The sequence below is a fragment of the Ricinus communis genome, chromosome 6 (genome assembly GCF_019578655.1).
Source record: "Ricinus communis isolate WT05 ecotype wild-type chromosome 6, ASM1957865v1, whole genome shotgun sequence".
Lineage (NCBI taxonomy): Eukaryota > Viridiplantae > Streptophyta > Magnoliopsida > Malpighiales > Euphorbiaceae > Ricinus > Ricinus communis.
Window position 1 is genome coordinate 28,234,672 of NC_063261.1, and position 21,816 is coordinate 28,256,487.

Consider the following 21,816-nt stretch of genomic DNA (forward strand, 5'->3'; position numbering starts at 1 on the left):
TTTTTATTATTTTGCGTTAATAATTAGTTTTTATAATAAGTGGTATCATAGTTCCTTAAACAAGATCGATCTCGAGGTATTTTATCATTTTTACTATAAGAATAGTTCGTGCACTTGCAAGTACTAACTTGCAAACATCAGTTTAGCATCATAAATATTTTTAGTATTACTAAAATGATAAAGTTTTAAATTATATTATATTCCTATTTATGACCAATATTAACTATGTTTTGATATAATTATATTAAAAATGTAGCTAAAAGGAATACTAGATAATTACAAAAACGTAACAATTATATATACTACTATGAGTATTAGAACTTACTTGTTGAAAACCTAATTCTAAATGTAAACGAAGTACAAAAAAATATAACTAAATTTATGTGTTCCTTTATAAATTCTATTTATTACATTACTAATAAAGTTGGTTTCTAAAATTAGATTTTTACTAAATGAATTATTAATTTTGAATATTATTTATTATTAATTTAAATTAATAATGACTAAATTAATTTAATTATTTACATAATTAATAAAATTATATCAATAAATTTTTCCATCTCATCTTTCTTAAAAAGTTATAACTTGCATATTAACAAATACATATTATTTCCAGTTCGATACTAATTTTTTTATTATATAAATCTATTTATAAAATATGGGGACAATCTAAGAAATAAACACAAGTGATGTTAATTCGATTTCTCAATTCAATATCAAATTCCTTTGTACTTTTCTTGAAAGCATTATTTATTGTTTATACCATCACTTTCTAAATTATTCTAATATAAAAATAAGTAAGATACTAAGTTCTATTCAATATATATAATTAAAGTCTTAAAAAAATATTCATTTATATTGTTATTAAAGGAAAAGTTATCTATTTATGTAATTTTCAATGATATCAAAATTAAAATAGATTGAATTAACAAATAAACTGATTAATACTTTTAATGTAAATATACACAAAATTATTCGATAATATCCTAAAAAATGGTACTCATTTTAGGAATTTTTTAATGTGATTTTCTATGCTTTCAAAATTAAAATTAAGCAATTAGTAGAGTCTTATTAGAATTATATGGATTTATAATATTAAAATAATACCATATTTAAATAGAATTGATTCATTATTATTATTTTTAAATGACAAATTTCTTCTATCGTTTGTCACTATAATAATTATCTCTTATTTTAATTATTATTAATTTTTCTCATGTGTATTACATGTAAATTATAATAATATTGAAATAATTTTAAATAAAAATTAATATAGTGATTTATTTAATAAATATATTATTATTTTGAAATGACTAATTTTAAAACTACATAAGAAATTTTAGAATCATGTTTATATTTGGATGAACTATTATACATATTAAAATCAGTATTTTATATGATTAATATCGTTGATAATGGTGGTGGGTCTTTTCTAAATTTCCATGTTTGTGCAAGATATGGCAGTGGTTAGCTAATATAAATATTTTATTCTTTTATGTTACCCGTTTAAAAATTGCATAGATTAGCTTAATATAATATAATCAGTTTAATCTAACTAATATATAGGTGGTAATTTCATCTGTGAGAATTATCATTTTAAATTATAACTTTTTAAGTTTTTGTTATTATAGTAATTTAGAATCTTATTTTTATACAAAATTTATCTTTATATTATTATTATTTATTAAATTAGTAAATAACTAAATTATCAGTAATATTAATCGGTGGCCTCTTTCAGTAAATTTACTCATTTTTTTCTTTTCGCACTTTTATATATATTATGATAAAACTTTCACCGCATTATAATTTAGTTTCAAACAAAATATAATAGGGCGTTTATGGTTTGGTTTGAGTTATCGTAAGAAATTTGTTAACTCCGCCAATCTGATTGGTTTATAAATAATTTAAACCATATCTAAATTAAGTAATTTATAAAATTTATTTAAATTATATATTTTAAATTTTAATTTGTATAATCAATTTGATCTGTTTGCATTATTTAATAAATTTAATATTACATTAATATTCTGTAAAAAAATGAATTTATATGTAATCTTATATATGTAAATTAATTTATATCTCATTAAATTTAAACTATTTATAATTACATAGGAAGTTCAAAAAAAATTAATTTATTAAAATAAAAACATTTTTTATTTTAAAGAAAATATTATAATAAAGTAAAAATTCTAAGAAACATAAATATAAAATGAAATTAATATATCATAAAAGGTAAGATTGGTTTTTAATAATGAGTTTCAAACTATACAACTAATTATTAAAGAATTTTTTTATATTAACTCTAAATACTATAATAAAAATAGAAAAGTTAATTTCTTTTAATATCAAATTAAGTTCGATTTTTATGATATTTTATATCTTTAAACCATAACTAAACTAAAATTTTCAATTTTACTTGTTTTTAAAAATTAAAACTAATCCATAATACGTTCAGACTATAATTTTTTGTTTATATTATATTAGATTGATTTGTTTTAGTTAAATTTTGTGCAGCTTTATAAAGTATCATAAATTTTGATACTTTTAAATTTTGTGAGATTAAATAGAAATTTCTTTTTGATAACTGATTAAAATATAGGGCAAGCACGAACAGTATGACGAGTATAAAAGAATAGGTTGATAATGAAAGAATAAGTTGAGTATGAAGGAGTAGGTCAAGCATGAAAGAGTAGGATGAGCGTGAAAGAATAAGTCGACCATGAAAGAATAAGTTGATCGTAAAAGAGTATGCTGGCCACGAAAGAATAGGCCAGGCAGACAAGAATAGGCCGAGCATCAAATGAAACACGGGGTTGATTAAGTCTAGATCCAATTATAACAAGAAGTTTTGAAGACCAGGTCATAATCGGACTTAAGTTAAAAAATCATACCCGACCTAGGGTTCTATTGTATAACCAAGAAGACTCGTCGTAATAAGATTGGGAGACTTTATATTCACAAAGTCCTACTCCTTATAGAATTAGGAGACATTTAGTGTCTATATAAAGGGCTATGACACACCATTGTCACATATATTTATTATTCTATAATTAGTACATTTTAGCCATCCAAGTGAGTGGCTGAACAATCCCGTCCTGTGATTTCTAACCATTATTTTAAGTACTGTGGAGCTCGAGTCAGACTTAAAAACCTAATTGATAATTTATCTTTCTTGATCAAGTTATCAAATGGTGTCGTCTATAGGGAAAGAATTGAAAGTCATTTTCTACAAATCAAATACAATCTAATGACGAAAAATAAGGACACTAATGTTCTTTACCCATGAGTTCACCCATGAGTTCATCCAACATCAAGAATTAAAATATTTTATTATGTTAGAGTGTAATAATTAGTTTCATTGGAGTAATAGTTAGTTTTATAATAAGTTAATTTTAGTATTTAATAAATATTAATTCATTATCATTTTTACTTACTCTAATTTTTATCACCATTTAACTCTAAAAATTAAGATATTTTAAATGTACTTATATTTAGACATTATCAAATTAGTATACATATTTATAGTTAGAAATAGTTATTTTCATTATTATTTTGATAAAAATTAGAATTTAACTATGCTAAAAATGAGATTTTACTTGAATTTGATAAAAATATTAATTTGAAATAATTTTAATATTTGATAAAAAAGTTAAATTACAATTTTATTTATCAATTTGATTCTTTAACTGTATTGATTTTGGATGGAAAGGGATAATAATTAGCTTTTATAAAATATAAAAAGATTAAATATAATAAAATCGATACAAAGAACAACTTGTATATTAAAATAAAAATCTAAGAGTAAAATATAATTAACCCTTTTGTATTGTTATATTCAACAGCATAAATCATCCATGACCATATTGATAAAGTTTAATAATTAATTTTTAGAATTGTAAAAAGCATTCACTTAACATGGTCATTTTAATATACTTTCTTATTTATTTGTTTCTTGACAGATATGCTTTCTTATTTATTAAACAGATGAATAATTTAGTGGCTCGTATTGTAGTAATAATTTAAAAGCTTTATTTTCGCTTTGAATTGGGTTGTTAATTTTGGTTTCATTGTTTCTTTCTCTTTTTTCCATTTTTTTAATTTTTTTAAGAAATCTTTTTTTCCTTTTTATCAAATGTTGGTAAAAAGAAGATAAAACGATCCCAAATATACCCGATTTTTTATCATTTTCGTGTATCTATCTTCATTTTTAAAATTTATCAATTTGGTCCACTGTAAGATGATGATAGATTTGCAAAAATGATGAAAGATGGAGATATTTAAGATCGATTTGTCTAAAAAGAAAAAAGAGTTTGACTTTGTTTTGCATCCGAGGATCCATTAATGCTCATTGGCATTCACCAGCACTTACAGACAAATAAGAAATTCTTAGCCAATTCAAAGTAAGAAAAACAAAAAATGGACATTTCAAGAAACTTCTAGGATTTTAATGGAACAGAAAGATTTGAATAACACAAAATTTGCTATAAAATAATAAGCTTAAGCCAAAAGCAAAATAGCAAAACAGAAAGATTTGAGAGAGTTGCATGCAAATGAAAAGCTGCTTAGACTGACCGCAGGAATTTTTGAACAAACAATTCATTTCATCCCACCAATATGACTTTGTTTTGACATTTTAAAACCTCATCTTATATCCTCCTTCATACATTAATTTTTCCATGACCTCATCAAATAAGCATAAATAGGGTGTTGTTTAATGGTATTTATTCTTTTTTTAATAAAAAAACTTTAATATTATATTTGGTTAAATTTATTTCGTTTGAAAAAAATATATAAAAAATTAAAATAGATATGATAGAGTTGAAATAGATATTTTAGAATTATAGAATATATTAATAAATTAATAAAGAACTCATTTGAAAATTCTATTTATTTAGTTTCATATAAATTTAATTATACAGAATTCTACATTAATTTTCAATTTATCAAAGTATATAAATTTGGAATTTATAAATAAATTTTATTCAATCCAACACAATATAATAGTACTTACTATTAATTTGTATTATATTCAATTACGGATTAAAGATTTAATTATTACAAAAAAAGCGGGTATAGAGGTAGATAGAAAGACTCTGAATTCTCATACATATTTTCATTAAATGCGGAACTAATTAGATTAAGTAATTTATACAGTAAAATATTGGACAGTACTTTTAAACTTTTTATGTTTAATAACTTAATTAAGAATTAAGTTTCTATCATTTCATGTTACAACAAACACTGAGTCACTCAACTATTAGTTTCATTACTAATTTCATGATCATAATGCTTCTAAATAAAAAAGAAAAATGTAAAAAGTAATGCATTCTAGTATTATATTTACAAATTTTTATAAGAACTTATTTAACACATATGTATCAATGCATTTCATTATCTTATTCTTTAGTTTAAAATTTGAGTTATACATGAAGAAATAAGGTCACAAATACATGTATATCTAATAGTATAGCTTATTATTAACTGCAACTGAATGATATCTCAATTTCAATTTCAGCAATTATATCTGAAATGATTACATGATGAAGATGGAATCATTATTGAAAGTGGGTATGTCAACATGTGAAAGGAATAAGATAGAGTTAGGTATATACTAAGATAGAAAGATAACTATTCATTAATTCTCCAAAATTTCCTCCTTCAACATACAATGTCCTATTGACCAAGAAAATCAAAGCATACATTTGGGACCACTAGCACCCATTACACATTTGACCATCAAACTATGTATAAAAATAAAAATAAAAACATCAACTTAGAAATGGAATATTCTAATGGTCTGGATTTGCAGCTTTCATTTTCCCTCTTAGAAAGAAGTAATGTGAGGAGATCATACTTTACAGCATAAGCTGAAGAAGTCAAAAAATAAAAGGTTAAATTCTTAAATAATTTAATTTTATTTTATTGAGTCTTTTAAAGTTTACTTTATTTTATCGAGTCATTGTATTTTTAATTTTTACTTTTATTGAAAATCTAATAGTCTTTACTTAAAATAAAAATATAAAAACTCAATAGAATAAATAAAATCTTATAGAATGTGTAAAAATCTAAATAAATTAAAAAATAATATAAATAAATATTTAAGTACTCAGTTGAATACAATTAAGAAATTTAAAAGTTAAATAATGAATTTTTACCAAAGACAAACTAAAAGCAAAAGCATTAAAATCAAAGAAAGTGGTTTTCTCATATAAAAGTATGCATTTGATAATACTTGTTGACATATTGAAATATATATATTAGAACAGGCACACGAATTTGGAATTCGAAAGAAAATAAAGAGAAAACCTGAAGAAAGAAAAGAAAAAATGAAAGAGAAGCAAGAGAGACACAGTAAAGAAAGAAGCAAACAACAAAACTAAGGGATTAAAAGCAAAAAATCGAACCGTATGATTGAAATTAAAAGAAGAGAAAGAGAAAGGCGTAATTTCCTCTTAAGATTAAGAACATGAATTAAAATAAAACTTTTAATAAATGTGGAGGAGATGAATTAGAGACACTACTTATCTTGCCATTGTGATCTTGTAGAAACAGAATTCTTGTCGTATAAAATTTCACAAAAACCTTGTTGAAAAATCAATTTTGTACGTGATAAGAATCCTACTAACATTTTGATTATTGAAGATAAATACCTGCCATTTCTCTTGAAAAGGAAAATAATTTTACTAGCTACAAGATAAAATTACAGTTTCCCAATCCTTAAAACAGCTCGAAATCAAAGAGCATTGATCCAAACACACTTGCATACATGATCCATGAAGTATTTTTCCCAACACAGGAAAAAAAACAAAAACAAACAAGTGTGCCATCAGAAGGGAAAAATCAGTTTAGGTTATTTCACGCCTTGTAGTGGGAACACCACAAGGCTCAAAGCCCTTGCGCAAAATCCCAAGCATCATATGGCACAGTTGGACCAATGTGACATTTGTTATTCAAGACTTTAATCTGATACGAATAATATATATGTAAATAGAAAAATGGATACTATAAATCTTCAATATCAACTTCAAAACCAGGAAGCAAAAACTGGATCAAAATCGACAAATTAGACAAAATTCCAAGGGCAAAATTCGAATATAAGGATTTCAAAAAACATGAAAAAACTTCTGCACCTAACACCATTCCAATATGAATCTAGCACCTCTTAGAATGAGATACACCCTTCCAAGATTACAGGCATAAGATTTAAATAAAGAAAGCTCTAGTTCACAAGCATAACAAAAATTTAATTCAAGTCAAAACTTGTCACCAACAAGGTTTTATAATTGCAAGAAATCATAACAGCCTATTTAGCAGATAAAACCCTACACCTTAATAGCATACTTTCTCATGGGGAAGTACATCTCTCTCTTCTTCTCACGTTCTGTCTTCAATGATAGCTGCACAAAACACAATTGAATATTATTTAAGCAGGACAGAAAATACATGTAGCAAATGACATACTGCCAGAATGAAAACCCATAAAACTTCAATCTGAGATAAAATAGACCTTGTAGACAACTTGGACAGAATTGAGCAGTATTTTAGCATTACTTTAAAATAATACAAATCAGATTTGAAATAAATTATATAAAACTCTTAGCTAAAGAAAATCAACAAAAAATGCCACCAGGAAACAAAAGAAAACAAAACCAAATTACATAGTAAAAGAAAGCACTTGTAGCACAACATAAGATTTACTAGAAATAGTTAGAAAAGGAAGACAAACAGCATGTCATAAATTTATCTAAATTAACAAGCAAAAAAGAAAAAAAGCTCAGCTTATTAAACAAATAGCACCAGCATATGGCCCATTGACACAAAACCCAGAAACGTTCCCGTACCACTTTCCCAAATAGAATATAAACTTAAGGTGATTAATAAATTTCTCCTTTCTCTCAATAGTTACAACACAGCAAACTTATCATCAGTAATGTCAATATCAACATGTAATTATCATGTATAATGCCATCATAAACAGCTTTGCAGTTTACCTCCATCACAATACTTTTAATGGCCACATAAAACAAACAATGCGAGTGAGATATAAAGCAAAAACGTTATAGAACACAGTAACACACCCAACATAAGAGAGACCACAAAATAATACCTGGTGCTTGGTAAGCTTCCTGCGGATAGCTCTGGTCTTCTTGGGGCGCAAATCAAGTGGCAAGAATTTCTTGTTCTTGTATGCCTCCCTCAGTGCAGCCTTCTGCTTCTGTGAAATCACTGTCAATACTTGTGCAATTGACAACCTCACCACCTTGCTGCATCAAAATTAATATCCAAAACCATATTTTAAAAAATAGACAAATTCAAATCTCAAACAATAGGGAAATGTATTGTTAATAAATTGAATAGCTCATAAAAGCATAAACGTTTTGAACTTATATGATGCCTTGATAAATAAAGCATGTTAACAGGTTCAAATACATAGACTAAATTCAAAATCTGAAACCTAGAATGAATGCCAAAATTAAATGGCTTATGGAAAACAAACATTCCCTCAACAAATAGTGACTTAGAATCAAGGTTCTAAAACATATACTAATCTAGACATCTAATCCACTTTTATAACTTCAAAAAAAAAAAAACTAAAAACACTGGATCTTGAATCATTTGATAAATGTATGATTAACTGAATGCCTTGTACAAATAAGACTCTTTTTATCATATAAAACTTAAAAATCTAACTCATTTGCTAATTAAACCCTAACATACAAGACTACCGTTTATATCGATAACTCTAAACTGAAACCCTAAAATAATCACTAAAAGAGAACACGAAATCAAGAATCATTTGGAAATGCATAAGATTTTAAAAGTAAGGATTAAAAACAAAAGTATACATTTTGGAAAGCTTGTTAGGAGCGCCACCGGTAACTTTAGCGACGCGAAGGAGTGCCAACTCAGCCTTGAGGTCCTTCAACTGGTTCAAAAGCTCTGCCCTTGTTTTTTGTCTCAGTTCGTGGACCTTGATTCTCGCTGCAATCAATTGGTTTCAAAAATCAGAAACAAAAGAAGTTCATTTACGATATAGAATAATCAAAGGAATCGAGTTCAGTGATCTTGAATTCTTCTTTTTTTGTTTTTACCCATTTCGATTTGTTTCTCTTGAGGTTCGGCAGCAGGCGGCTCCTTTCTCTTACCTACTCTTTTGGTGTGGATATGAAACCCTAGAAATGCAGAGGGTTTATTGGTATTTATATTGACTAGGCTTGGTTCTGGTTTGGGCTTTTTCTTACAGTTGGGGTGCTGTTCTTGGTATTCTCTAATAAATTTTTTTTCGGTATTGTAGCCCAGAAAGCCCATATACAATAGTACTAATTAAGACTGACAGACTGGGCCTTAAATTATTTTGTTCTTCGACTCAAATACTTAAAAAAAATAAAATAAAACAAAATAAAGGTAAAAAAGTAATAGTTGACCAAAAATAGGGCTGAGCACGGGACCTAGAGATTTCAAACCGTATTAAAAGAATGATCAAAGTATTTAGAATTAAAATTATTTGTTGATGGTTTGACTTCTCAGAACTGGACAGTATCAAAAACTTTTTAGTATGGTTATGGATCTTATTAATTCTCCATACCGAGAACCGTATTATACCAAAGCATATAATCTTGAATCGATTCTTAAAAGAGATTTTTATTTGCATATATATAATTATTGTTACAATAAATAAATCCAAATTTTAAGCCCAAAATTAGAGCCAAATATAAAAAACCTTATAGAATACAAATGTGACAATTTTATTCTAATTAAACATAAGCTTATTGGCCCAAATGCAAAATAGAAATACTATGTTTATATTTAATTATATCTCTAATTATATCATTCATTTAATTAAAAGAGTATAAGACCTAAGTTTTTTTTTAAAATCTAATAGTGAGAAAAATTATTTTGGTATTAAACACATTAACATTATTATCTTATAATTATATAATGCTAATATGATATTAATGAAATAATTTACTAGTCATGTGTCTCACGTCAACTTTCTCTGTCTCTCTTCAAGCTTGAAAAATTATAACTAATGGGAAGTTCTGTTACAGGTTGTCTCTGCCATTCCCTATCCCTCTCTCCCTCATTGTTTTTACCGATTTCTCAGAGACAAAGCTCAGTTTCACTAAGGTATGAGTTTTTAGTTTTGTTTAAGAAAATTGATGTCATTTTCATCTGGCTTTTCAGTTGCGATTTTGTGATTCGATTGCTTTTCATGTTGACAATTTTATAGTTGTTTTGCTCAGATAATATGGAAATGTGATGTTGGGTATAAAAAAGAAAAAAAGAAAAGAGAAAAGTAAGCCTGTAGATTAGAAATGAAACAAACAAACAGTAGTGGCATTGATTTGATGACTATAGAATAAGGCACTTAAGTGCAAGTTTAGTTAATTTAGAATAAGTCAATAATAAAATCCCTAAATACCAGCAATAATTTTTATAAATTTGTGCCAAAAATCCCCTAAATACCAGCAGTAATTTGTTGGCAAATTTCTGGCACATGAGTGCAAGTTTAGTTACAATTGATTGCCTCTTTAATTTATATAATTTAGAATAAGGCACATAAGTGCAAATTAAAATTATATAATTCACCAATTTATGTTACAATAATAGTATGATTATTATTGCACATAAGTGCCTCTTCAAAATCAATAATAGTATGATAATGAGCCCATCCTTTTATGACTTGAAAGTCTTTTCCCCCTTAATTTATGTTACAAGTTACAAAGAAAATGGTTAGCACGTTAACTGGACTCCATCTTGAAGGCCAAAGTCCAAATATTGGAGATTTTTATGATATCCCCATTTGTAATTTGCCACATCTTTTAGATACCTAGGTGTTTTTTAAGAGCATATGGACAATTTTTTAATTATTTTTGCTTGAATTATTTCTCCTTATTTATGGTCCAAGCATCTCACAGTACTTTTCATTTCTTCCCCTCAAATTCAAAAAAAGAAAAATAATTTCAGTTAAAAAGAAAAAAAAGAAAAGGTATCACTTTCAAGTTATCAGTGATCCAAACATAACCTAAATGACATATTGCTCAGTATGATCTTGATTTTTAGAAACTTATATAGTACTTTGGTTAATTAATTATTAGTATTGATTGTGTTGTGATTATAAAAGAATATGAGTGAGAATTGAAGTTTGATGTATCAAAAATTAATAAATGGACTTCTCAATCTTGAGTTTGTTGATGGCATTGACAAATTCATTAATTTTACGTGTACTCATTCGAAATGGATGGACGGAGAAAAAATAAAGTGTCCACGTCCATGCAATAAGTGTCAAAACCGTCAATACCTAGATGTTGAGACGGTAAAATTACATCTTCTGAGATATGGCTTTTTACTGAGATATTATATGTGGACAAGACACAGGGAGACAGAGGCAAGGACCACTGAAAGTCAGTCGAATTTTTTATTTGAGGAACCCGAAATAATAGTTGACAACCAGTATCAGTCAACGGTGATGGATGCTATTGGACCTTCATTCAATCCAGATTTTGATGAGTAAGAGATTCCCAATTCTGAGGCGCAAAAATTCTATAATATGCTAAATGCAGTAGATAATCCACTGTGGCCCGGGTGTCAGACCCATTTACAGTTATCTCTAGTCCCTAGAATGCTAAATATCAAGGTCGATCGCCATTTGTCAGAGCTTGCTTTTGATGTAGTTGCTCAAGTAATCAAAGAGGTCGTGCCGGAAAAAAATCTTGTCACTGAAAACTTTTATAATACAAAGTGCTTAGTTCACGGGTTGGAATTACTAGTAGAGAAGATACATTGTTGTTTTAATAGATGCATGATTTATTGGGAGGAAGATGTGAACTTGGTTGTATGCAAGATTTGTGGGCATCCACGTTACAAAAGACGGCGTGCTACTGAAAGTATCCAAAGAAGGAAAACAAATGTACCTTCAAAAAAATGTATTACTTCCCTTTGACAACGTGTCTTCTTAGATTATACACTTCAAAAGCAACTGCTAATGAAATGAGGTGGCATGTAGAGCATGAGGTCGAGGACGGTGTAATGCAACATTCTTAAGATTTTATTACTTGGAAACATTTTAATGATGTTCATCCTGATTTCTCTTTTGAAATTAGAAATGTCCGTCTTGGCCTCTGCACAGACGGATTCCAACCTTTTGGACAGTCCGACCAACAGGACTCATGTTGGCTAGTGATAGTGACAATGTATAATCTACGGCCTTGGACGTGTATGAAGAGACATCGATTTTTTTAATAGTCCTTGTTCCAAGACCTCGGAATCCAAAACACATGATATATGTGTTGTAGCCATTGATTAGTGAATTGAAGCAGTTGTAGGAATCTAAGGTTCAAGCATTCGACATTTCTCGAAATCAAAACTTTCAATTACGAGTAGCCTTAATATGGATAATCAACGACTTCCCCGTGTATGCAATATTGTCTAGTTGATCCATTGTCGGCCGTTTGGCTTGTCCTTATTGCATGGAGGACTCTGATGCCTTTACCCTAAGTAAAAGTAGTAAGGAATCATGGTTTGACAATCATAGAAAGTTCTTAAATACTGATCATCCTTTTAGAAGGAACATGTATGGATTTTGAAAAAATAGAACTGTCCAAAGAGTTTGCACCGCTAGTTAGATAGGGAGAAGAAATATTGGATATACTTGATGATATCGGAATGAAAAAGGTAATAAATGTAGATGCTAATGCAACTAATGGTCCATTAAGTAAGTCATAGGGCTGGAAAAAATGAAGCATCTTTTGGGATTCGCCCTATTAGCTCCAATCTAATTCAACACAACCTTGATGATGTGCATATTGAGAAAAACTACTTTAACAATGTCTTTAACACGGTATTAAACATAGCTAGCAAAATAAAGGACACTCTGAAGTTTAGACAAGAGTTAAATGAGTATTGTCGGAGGCCGAGCTTGAAAAGTCTTTGTCAACTGGTAAATACCCAAAGACTTGCTACACACTTGACAGGAAAGTTAAATTAGTTTTGTTCGAATGGCATAAGAAGTTGAAATTCCTTGATCATATGTGTCAAATATGGGAAGATGTGTAGATATGAAAAAGTTAAGGTTGTTTGGCATGAAAAGCCACGACTGCCAGGTCTTCATACAGAGGTTAATGTCTATTGCCTTCCGTGAACTACTGTCGGCGAATGTGTGAAAGGCTCTAACTGAGTTGAGCTTGTTTTTCAAGACTCTAACTGCAACAATTATTATGAATGAAGATATGTCTAGACTTGAAGATATGCAACAATCATTACATTTTTTCACTTTAACTAATGTTATGTGTGTTTAATATAGATTCATAGAGTCGCACCACATGTTTGCCTGTAGATCCAATATATTTAGAGAGACTATCTATCATGAGAGATATACGTGGAATGCAGTGATACGAGAAGCTCGAGAGAGATATTGGACCAAGTTTTAGATAAAACAAAAATGAGTATTACAATTTAATGACTTATACAGTTATTAATTAAAAGATATGTATTATTATGATGTATTTTGTTAAGTATTAATCTTAAAGTCAATTGTATGACTGATATTTTTGTATTTATTGACTTTTTGTTGAGGTTAATGCCTATTTTAGGAATTATTTTTTTGACTTGCAATATGTTATGTTGAGTTATGAAATGCTTTATGTATTACATGTAATTTGCTTTAATTATTTGAGGTTTGGATAGTGCTGCATATAATAAGAGAGGTTCTGTTGAATTTTTAAAAAATTATTATGTTTAATTTTATTATATATATATATATATATATATATATATATATAATGAGCTCTGTTTTGATTGCTTTGATTTCTTTCTGAAGTTCCTGAACGGTAGGAAGAGGGTTTTTTAGCTTTTTCCTTTTATTCAAGATCATAGTAAGATCATAAGTATTCTTACTAGAAGAGGAGACAAGGGTTTCAGTTTCTAAGGTTTCTTTCAAAACTTGTTTTTGGATTTGGGGGTCATTAATATGCTTGACGGCTTCAAGAAGAGCTTTTTGTTGCCTAGTGAGCATATTAATATTCTTTGAAATACCTTCAGAATCTGATTCAGAATAATCGGATGAGGTTTTGATTTCATCAATTTGAAACTTTTCCTCACTATTCGAAAATTCTGATCTAGAGGAATCAATAAGAAGAGCTGAAATTTTGCTCAAAATTTCATCTTCTATTTGGAGCTCATGAAGTTTTTTAGAAAACTTGCAATATTTTGAAGTATGACCTTTTTTGCCACACTTATAGCAAGTAATTTTGCTAAAATCTTTTTTGGAATTTTATTTTGGAAATTTAGAAGAGAATGGCTTTTTATAGAAACTCTCCTTGTTTTTGGGAGTTCTCCTATTTTTAAAAAATCGTTTTTTCTTAAAAGATTTGGAAAAATCTTCTTTGCATTTTCCTTTACAGGTAGGGGAAGGTTCTAAAGGATTATATTCAAACTGGTTACAAAAACTACTTAGTTCTTGCCTAGTCTTCTTCATTTCCCATTTGAGTTGTCTTTTGAGTTTAAGGTCATGGTAAATCTTCAAACCTTCTTTCTGGGTGAGGCTAACTAATTCACCATAAGTGTAGAAATCATAAAGGATATGGCCATTATGAGCTTCTCTTATGGTATTCCTAACTCTTTCACCTAGTATCTTAGGTAAACCAGCTAAGAATTTTTCTTTCCAGAAAGGTTGGTTTGAATCTTCCCTAAGCTTGACTCTGGTCAGGAAGGTATCTTTGTAGGCTTGGAAATTGCTAAGCTTTTTACAGGTTAGATTACTAAAGAGCTCAACATTCTTATATTTTAGAAGAGAAGGGTCTCTTATGAAGTGGAGGAAAATCGTCAAAATTAAGATTAACACAGCATCCTCAATTGGATTTCCTAGTTCATCTAAGATGGGTCCCTTCTATTGTGGTTTGGATAGCACCTAGGATTTGGAGCTGTTGTGCTTGTGTGAGATGGTAATCCCACCATCCTTTAAGCTGGCCAGAAAATTCAGCTATGAGGAGTTCAGCAATGGCTCTATCAGAGGTACCACTTTGGGTTTTGTAGGCATTGGCTGCCATGGTCATATGTTGTAAGAGACCAAGAATGTTGTATTTTGACATTTCATCTATATTCCATTCATAGACAGAAGAGGCATTGAATCTAATAAGCTTTTCTTTGAAAGGGTAAAAATTATTATTTTCTTTGCAATAAATCTGAAACCAATCAAAAAATTTAATTTGGATCTTGTTTTGAATGCAAAATTGATAGTATCTTTCTTGAATACTGTCTTTTTCTTGTAAAAAATGCTTAAAAAACCAAAGTTTTTTAGAATAATTTTTCTTTGAATAGAAATCTTCATGTAAGTGCTTTTTATTGATTTGAAAATCTTTTGAAATCATGTTGATTTCTGCTTCTAGATTTTGTGTTATTGCAGATGGTGATGGTGAAGAGGGGGTAGAGACGATCTCTATATCTTCATCTTCTTTCTTTGGTTCATTGTAGACGGATCTGGGGATATTGCTTTGGTAATCAACATTCTGTAATATAGTGTTTGAGCTTGGTATATCAGACGTTGAAAATCTGGATTGTGTTTGAGATAGAGTTGGTTCTTTGTAAGGAGCATACATAACATAAGGTATTTTTTATACCCTTCCAATATCTATGGTTGATGTTGAAGAATCATCATTAGAAAATCTAGAAGATGTTGATTTCCTGTTGAATGTAAGCTTTACTTTTCCATCTGGAAACTGGGTTATATTTTTGAGATTTGTATTTGGCTCTGTTTGCTTTGGTGATTCAGGTTGGGTTGCACCTTCAAGGATCCATTCTTCTAGAAGAGTGATATCTTTCCATTGAATGGTTTTTGGAATAGTTGCATTGGATTTGGAAAGATCTGTTTGTAGGAATAAGGTTTCTCCTTTTGGTGAATGGAGTTTGTGTTTTGAACCAAAAGCAGAAATCATGGCTTTATAATGTATTTTGAAAATTAATGCTATCGAAATAGATTCTTCAAGCATTTTGTAATTATGTGTCTTTATTTGAAGAACAATACTCTTTAAAACATTTTTATCATTTAATGAAATTGTAATGTTTGGAAAACAATTGAAAGAAATTGGTCCTTTATTAAGGCTTGACTCAACAGTACCTAACAAAGAATTATAAAAATTTGTAAACCTAGCATCTCTAAGGACTGCTAAGATGGAAGTATCTAAACCTTCTCTAGTAAGGGGCTTTATTCCTACCTGGACAAGGCCTATATGGATATACTTATAGTCTTTTTCTTTGTGCTTCTGGAGGGTCTTTGGATTTAAAAGATAAATATCTTCAAAAGGCTTTGAAATTTGAATATCTCTTTCTTCAATTTTAATAGTAAAATCAGTTTTAAAGAGAGAAAACTTTGAAAACTCATAAATTTATTTTTTTTGAACTTTGGGTATGCTTTGAAAAATCTTCAACAGTGATTTCCTCACTATTTACTAAACCTTTGTACCTTGAAGACTCAGAAGTAGAGGAGTTTGAGAAAGAAGAAGATCTATAGAAAAAAGGTTCTAAATTCATTTTAAAATAAACCAAGATAACTTTCTAAACAAACATGAACCAAGCCACCAGTTTTACTGCCCTTACACCAAACGGGACTTACTACTGTGCATAAATGAACAAGTTTGTTTATCAGTGGTATGATGCAGATTAAAATGATTTAAATTCTCTTTTATGCAAATGATGTTTCTTTCCCGGAATCCAAATGGATATGATACCAAATATGAGACTAGACTAACAAGTTTCTGGTGTGCAAAATCCTTAGACGAGGCAAGTACAAAGCATACGCTTGTTAAATCTTAAACAAGAATGGAAGACAAGATGATAAATTTTATTAATAATATGAACAAATATACAAACTTTGAAATAAAAGCTTTAAAATGACAGCTTTGAACAAAAGAAATATAACTTACAAGAGGAATTGAATATATATATATATATATATATATATATATATATATATATTTTGCATAAATTTTTGAGTGGAAAGATTCTATTCATGAGATGGTGAAACTAGCATGGGAGTAGCTAGTTGCCAGGAGATACACTGAAGTGCTGCATAAGTGGAGGGGTAAGGGATAACCCACATGTATTCTAGAGGACGTCTGGCATAAATGGCAGGCAAAGTGGTCAGAGACTTCCTTTCAAGCAGTTGCAGCACATCAATCCAGGAACCTTCAGAGTGAGATAGGAGGCCCAGGATTGGGGCCGACACCACATACTTGTGGCTCCATCTCTATTCAGGAGCACCCTAGAAGGATTGAAAGCCATAGTGCTAATACCTAAAGCAGTGAACCAAAGCAATAGTACTAGAGTCGATGATGGAATGAGGCGCTATGTGGATGACCGCGCTAGGCAAGTTGGGTTAGCTGCATAATAATAGACATATTAACTACTTACTTTATTTTATTTAAGATGATCCACATGATGAGCAGATTTAGATGTTGGAGAATACTGTGCGCCAGTTGGTTCAGGGGATGACTTAGTGCATTCAGCAGTATGTCCCTAAACCGTCTACCCAATCCCCCGGCGACGCCTCGTAGCAAGATCTATCTTCTGGCGAGTCATGAGTTTATTAGTACTTTTTCTTTCTATTTCTATAATTCTCTGACTGTACATCGGCTTTGTGATGTGGGATTTATTTATTTTTTGTTATTGGGTGATTGTACTTATTAGTATTTTGTATTTTATAAAAATCTAAATTTCAATTACATTCCTTTTTTATTTGGTTATTTCATAATTTAAAATTTTATTTATAACTGTATATAATTGTAATATATATAACTTAAACGATATACAATATAATTTTAATAAAACTAAATATATATTAAAAATATCAAATTGAAATTAATATTAAAAATTTCAATATAAATTAGCAAATCCATGGATAGTGATATCTGATGTGGTAATTGAATAGAGACCACTTAGAAACCATAATTATTTGGAAGCTAAAATTATAGACCTAAATATTAGCGTCCAATACTATATGGTCTCTAAATAGCTACCACTTTAGCGCCCAAACATAAGTGGTCTCTATATAACTACCACCGCACGTGGTCCTTAAGTAAAAGCTAATTGGTCTCCGAGTGGTCTCTCCATTAGTGCATTACCGACCAACATGAGACTATGTAGAGACCACTTTCGAGATAGCTAATTAGCGGCCATTTTGTATGGTCGTTACTTTTAGAGATCACTCTAATTTTAGATTGCTATTTTCAGTATTGATGAAGGTTTTAGTAACCACTATGTGTAGTTTCTAAGTGATCGCTATTTGACTTTAGCGACCACTTAAAGACTACAACTGGTAATTTCTAAACTATATTTTTAGTGACCAGCAAATTAAGCTAATAACTAAGTGCATGTATTAATTGGAACTGGAAACTTTGAAGATAGTAAAACAAGGCATAATTGAATTTTCTGTCATAATGGATTGCTGTTAGTACTTAATACAACTGTAATTATATATATCAATTGAAGCTACTTGGATGCCGAGGCTTTTAAAGCAAAGCAAAGGTAAACTGCGTTGCATGCGATTTATATTTTTATAAATTGGCTAATTTTTGGATTAGGATTTTAATAATTTTTAAGTTTAATTTTATTAGGATTAGAATTAAATTGGATTAAGATTTTAATATAGCCATTGTTATATAAATACTATTAAAAGTACATAAAAATTATATTTATTATTTTTATTATTTACTAATTTATATTTGAATGAAATTCAAATAGTAATGAGTATTATAAATATTTAGCATATTAATTTTCACGTTTTTAGTTATTTCATTTTCTATTAAATGATTAATAATGAGCCCAAATATTAAATTTACGTGCCCATGGAAAAAAACTAGTTATATAAAATGAATATATAATTCGTATATATATATATATATATATATATATATATATAGAGAGAGAGAGAGAGAGAGATACTATAGATTTTCAATGTAAGAATATATAAATGAGATATTTCATGAAATATATAGATAACATATTTATGAATTGAATATTTAATTAATTAGTGACAGCTACATTGTGAAATTATAGTAATCGACTTGAGTTTAATCCTTGAGAATCTAGGATTAATTGATGAAGTAGTATTCATTATCGATTTTATCATGCTAATAATTTGGATTTAGAATCTATGAATTTAGCCAAAATTAATAAATTTAAAATTTATAGATTTTAAAATATTTTTTTGTTTGAACTAAACATAAAATTATGGAATTTTATTTAAAATAAAAAATAATTTTAAGATAATATAAATTTATAACGGATAACATTAAAAAAATATATAATAATTCATCATTTTTTTAAAATAGTGAATTTTAGAATTTCCCACCTCCTAAGTGGGACATTATAATGTTTAAAAATGAGAGATTTGATGAATAGAGACTTCTTAAAATTTATGGATTTAGACTGCTTTTTCCTAGTCAAATAATGAATTTAAGTGAAATTTTTAAACATTATAATATCTCTCGTTTAAAATTCCACAATTCCAACGACTCGGATAACTAATAAAATTTAGTTTAATTCTTTAAAGACTAAAATTATAAATAAATAACTGAAATATAAAATGTTATTGTTAAATATTGAAAATATCATACTAATCAGATTGGAATTTAGCTGATGGAGTTTAATTCTAATTTATGCAAGATTAACTAAAACATAAAGAAAAATATTGTGATACATATTTTAAATTATTAAAGATATTTTGTTATTTCAAATGTTAGTTTCCTAATAGTATTTTAAGCTTGGTGAATTTTATTCTTAATATTTAGTTCTAAGACTATAAGGTTATGAATATTACAAATAAATACATTTGATTTTTAGCTTAAGTAGCAAAAAGATTTGCTCTTGAAAGGTGGAGGTCTTGAGTTTAGTCATCGCCTCTTCATTAGGTGAGCTTTCACTTTTACGACGAGTGTAAGGAAATAGCTGTTCTCTTTCACAATAATCTATATATGAAATACATTTCAAATTTTTTATTTAATTGTGATAGTCAGCTATTTTTAGAACTCTAAAATATTTTCGATTGTAGTTAAATAATTATTAAAATTTGTTAAAAATTATAAAATTATTAGAATTTGAACATATTTATTTTTAAATTGAGTTGCTAAAATATTAAGTTTGAACACAAATGTAATATTTTTATTTTGTGATTTATAAGTATTCTAAACTATTTTGTTGTTGAACAAATATCAAATGATACAAGAGATGAGATTTTATAGTCTTATATATTTTATTTAAAATTATGTAATATGATAGTTAAACATATTTGACTTAAATGATTGTATATTTGTTATTTCTTTTAATTGAATAATTTTGATTATTTACTAATTTAATTTTTTTAATCTGTAAAATAAAAATTAAATATAATAATATCAAAATAAAATGTAAATAAATTATTAATGTTTTAAAAAATTTATATAAAATTATAAAAAAATATTAATTAAAAACTAATTTTAAAATAAAATCAGATACCAAATTAGCTACCACATAATAGTCTCTAACTTTAGCTACCACATGATATGGTCGTTAAGTGGTCTTTATTTTGTCTCTAATTTTCTTTTATTTTCAATTAGTGACCATAACGAGACAAATAACGACTGTATCATGTGGTTGCTATTTAGAGACCACACGGTGTGTCTCTCATGTCAGTACTATAGGGACTAATTGGAGATTAAATAACCACCACATGTGAGGTAGCAAAATATAGACTACAAGTTTTGGTCATTATATTTAGAGATCACATGGCTTTGTGGTTATTATTTTTATAAGCAACCAAAATTTTAGTAACCACAAAATGTGGTCTCTAAGTGATTGCTATATGCGTTAAGTGATTACTTATTACATCACTATTCTTTATAGTGATTGAACTACTCATAAATCTAAATAATACAAATTAATTAATTAAATTCACAATAAATCTTCATAGATGTTAAAATGTATTGAACATATTAATCCGACACCTGAATCATAAGGAGGAAAAGGAAAGTCATTATAACATGAATTCCTTACTTCACAAGCAAATCATCCTATAAGATCTTTATAATTTATGGTAAGGATTTCTAATTCCATCACTTTTAGGATTTTTGATGCAATTATAATTCTACATTGAAAAGGAAAAGAGCATCTCTTCAATTACCAATAATTCATGGCCAGTAAATAATAAATAATGGTTACATCAATGAATAAATTAATATAGAAAATTTATTTTAATAGTATTGTCATTATTATTTTGATTGAGATCCAACAGTGTACTTTTCACGCAAAAAGCAATCAAAGTCAATCAAGAAAATGATGTAAATTGAAAAAAAGATAATGATGTTATTAATAATAAATTATCCTTTTCATTAATATATGATTCAGAACATGAGATTTCTTCATATCTTTGGATTTGACCACTCTCGACTAACTGATTAACTATTAAATTAATAGGCAAGGATTTAGTGACACAACACATCAGCAATTTTTGTTTTAGTTTATTGAGATCCTAATTTTTATACCCTCAACCCCATAATTTATTTGGTCTTTTGATATTTTGCAATTATTATCAGAAATTCTCCTTTCTTTTCCTTTTTTCTTTCCAAAAAAATTATTGGGATTTGGATGTGGATCTATCCATAATGAATGATTGAACCCTGTTGAAGAAAATAAATAATTTGGATATCTACTATAAGTTAGTCACCAATTAACTTTTAAGGGAAATTAAAAATATTTAGTTACCAATTAAATCATAAATTTTATATTTTTTAGATAATTTTATTCAGTTATTTTCAAATTTTAAAATAAATATCTATACTTTTAATT

The 21,816-nt window shown here is 27.9% G+C and overlaps 1 protein-coding gene across 1 annotated transcript; it reads right to left on the minus strand.

Moving 5' to 3' along the window:
* Positions 1-7,045: 7,045 nt before the first annotated feature.
* On the minus strand, positions 7,046-9,288 carry LOC8285776 (60S ribosomal protein L35). The gene is made up of 4 exons (XM_048376096.1): positions 9,093-9,288; positions 8,847-8,982; positions 8,108-8,264; positions 7,046-7,397 (listed from the first exon to the last, which is right to left on the minus strand). The coding sequence occupies exons 1-4, from the start codon at positions 9,094-9,096 to the stop codon at positions 7,323-7,325; spliced, it is 372 nt and encodes a 123-aa protein (XP_048232053.1). The 5' UTR covers positions 9,097-9,288; the 3' UTR covers positions 7,046-7,322.
* Between the last annotated feature and the right edge of the window lie 12,528 nt (positions 9,289-21,816).

What these genes read in the sequence shown, in the direction of transcription:
- LOC8285776 (XM_048376096.1), bottom strand. An exon ending in CCTAACAAGCTTTCCAAAAT is followed by an intron (nt 8,265 to 8,846) that starts GTATACTTTTGT and finishes ATTTTGATGCAG; the next exon opens with CAAGGTGGTGAGGTTGTCAA. An exon ending in GGAAGCTTACCAAGCACCAG is followed by an intron (nt 7,398 to 8,107) that starts GTATTATTTTGT and finishes TGTTTTGTGCAG; the next exon opens with CTATCATTGAAGACAGAACG.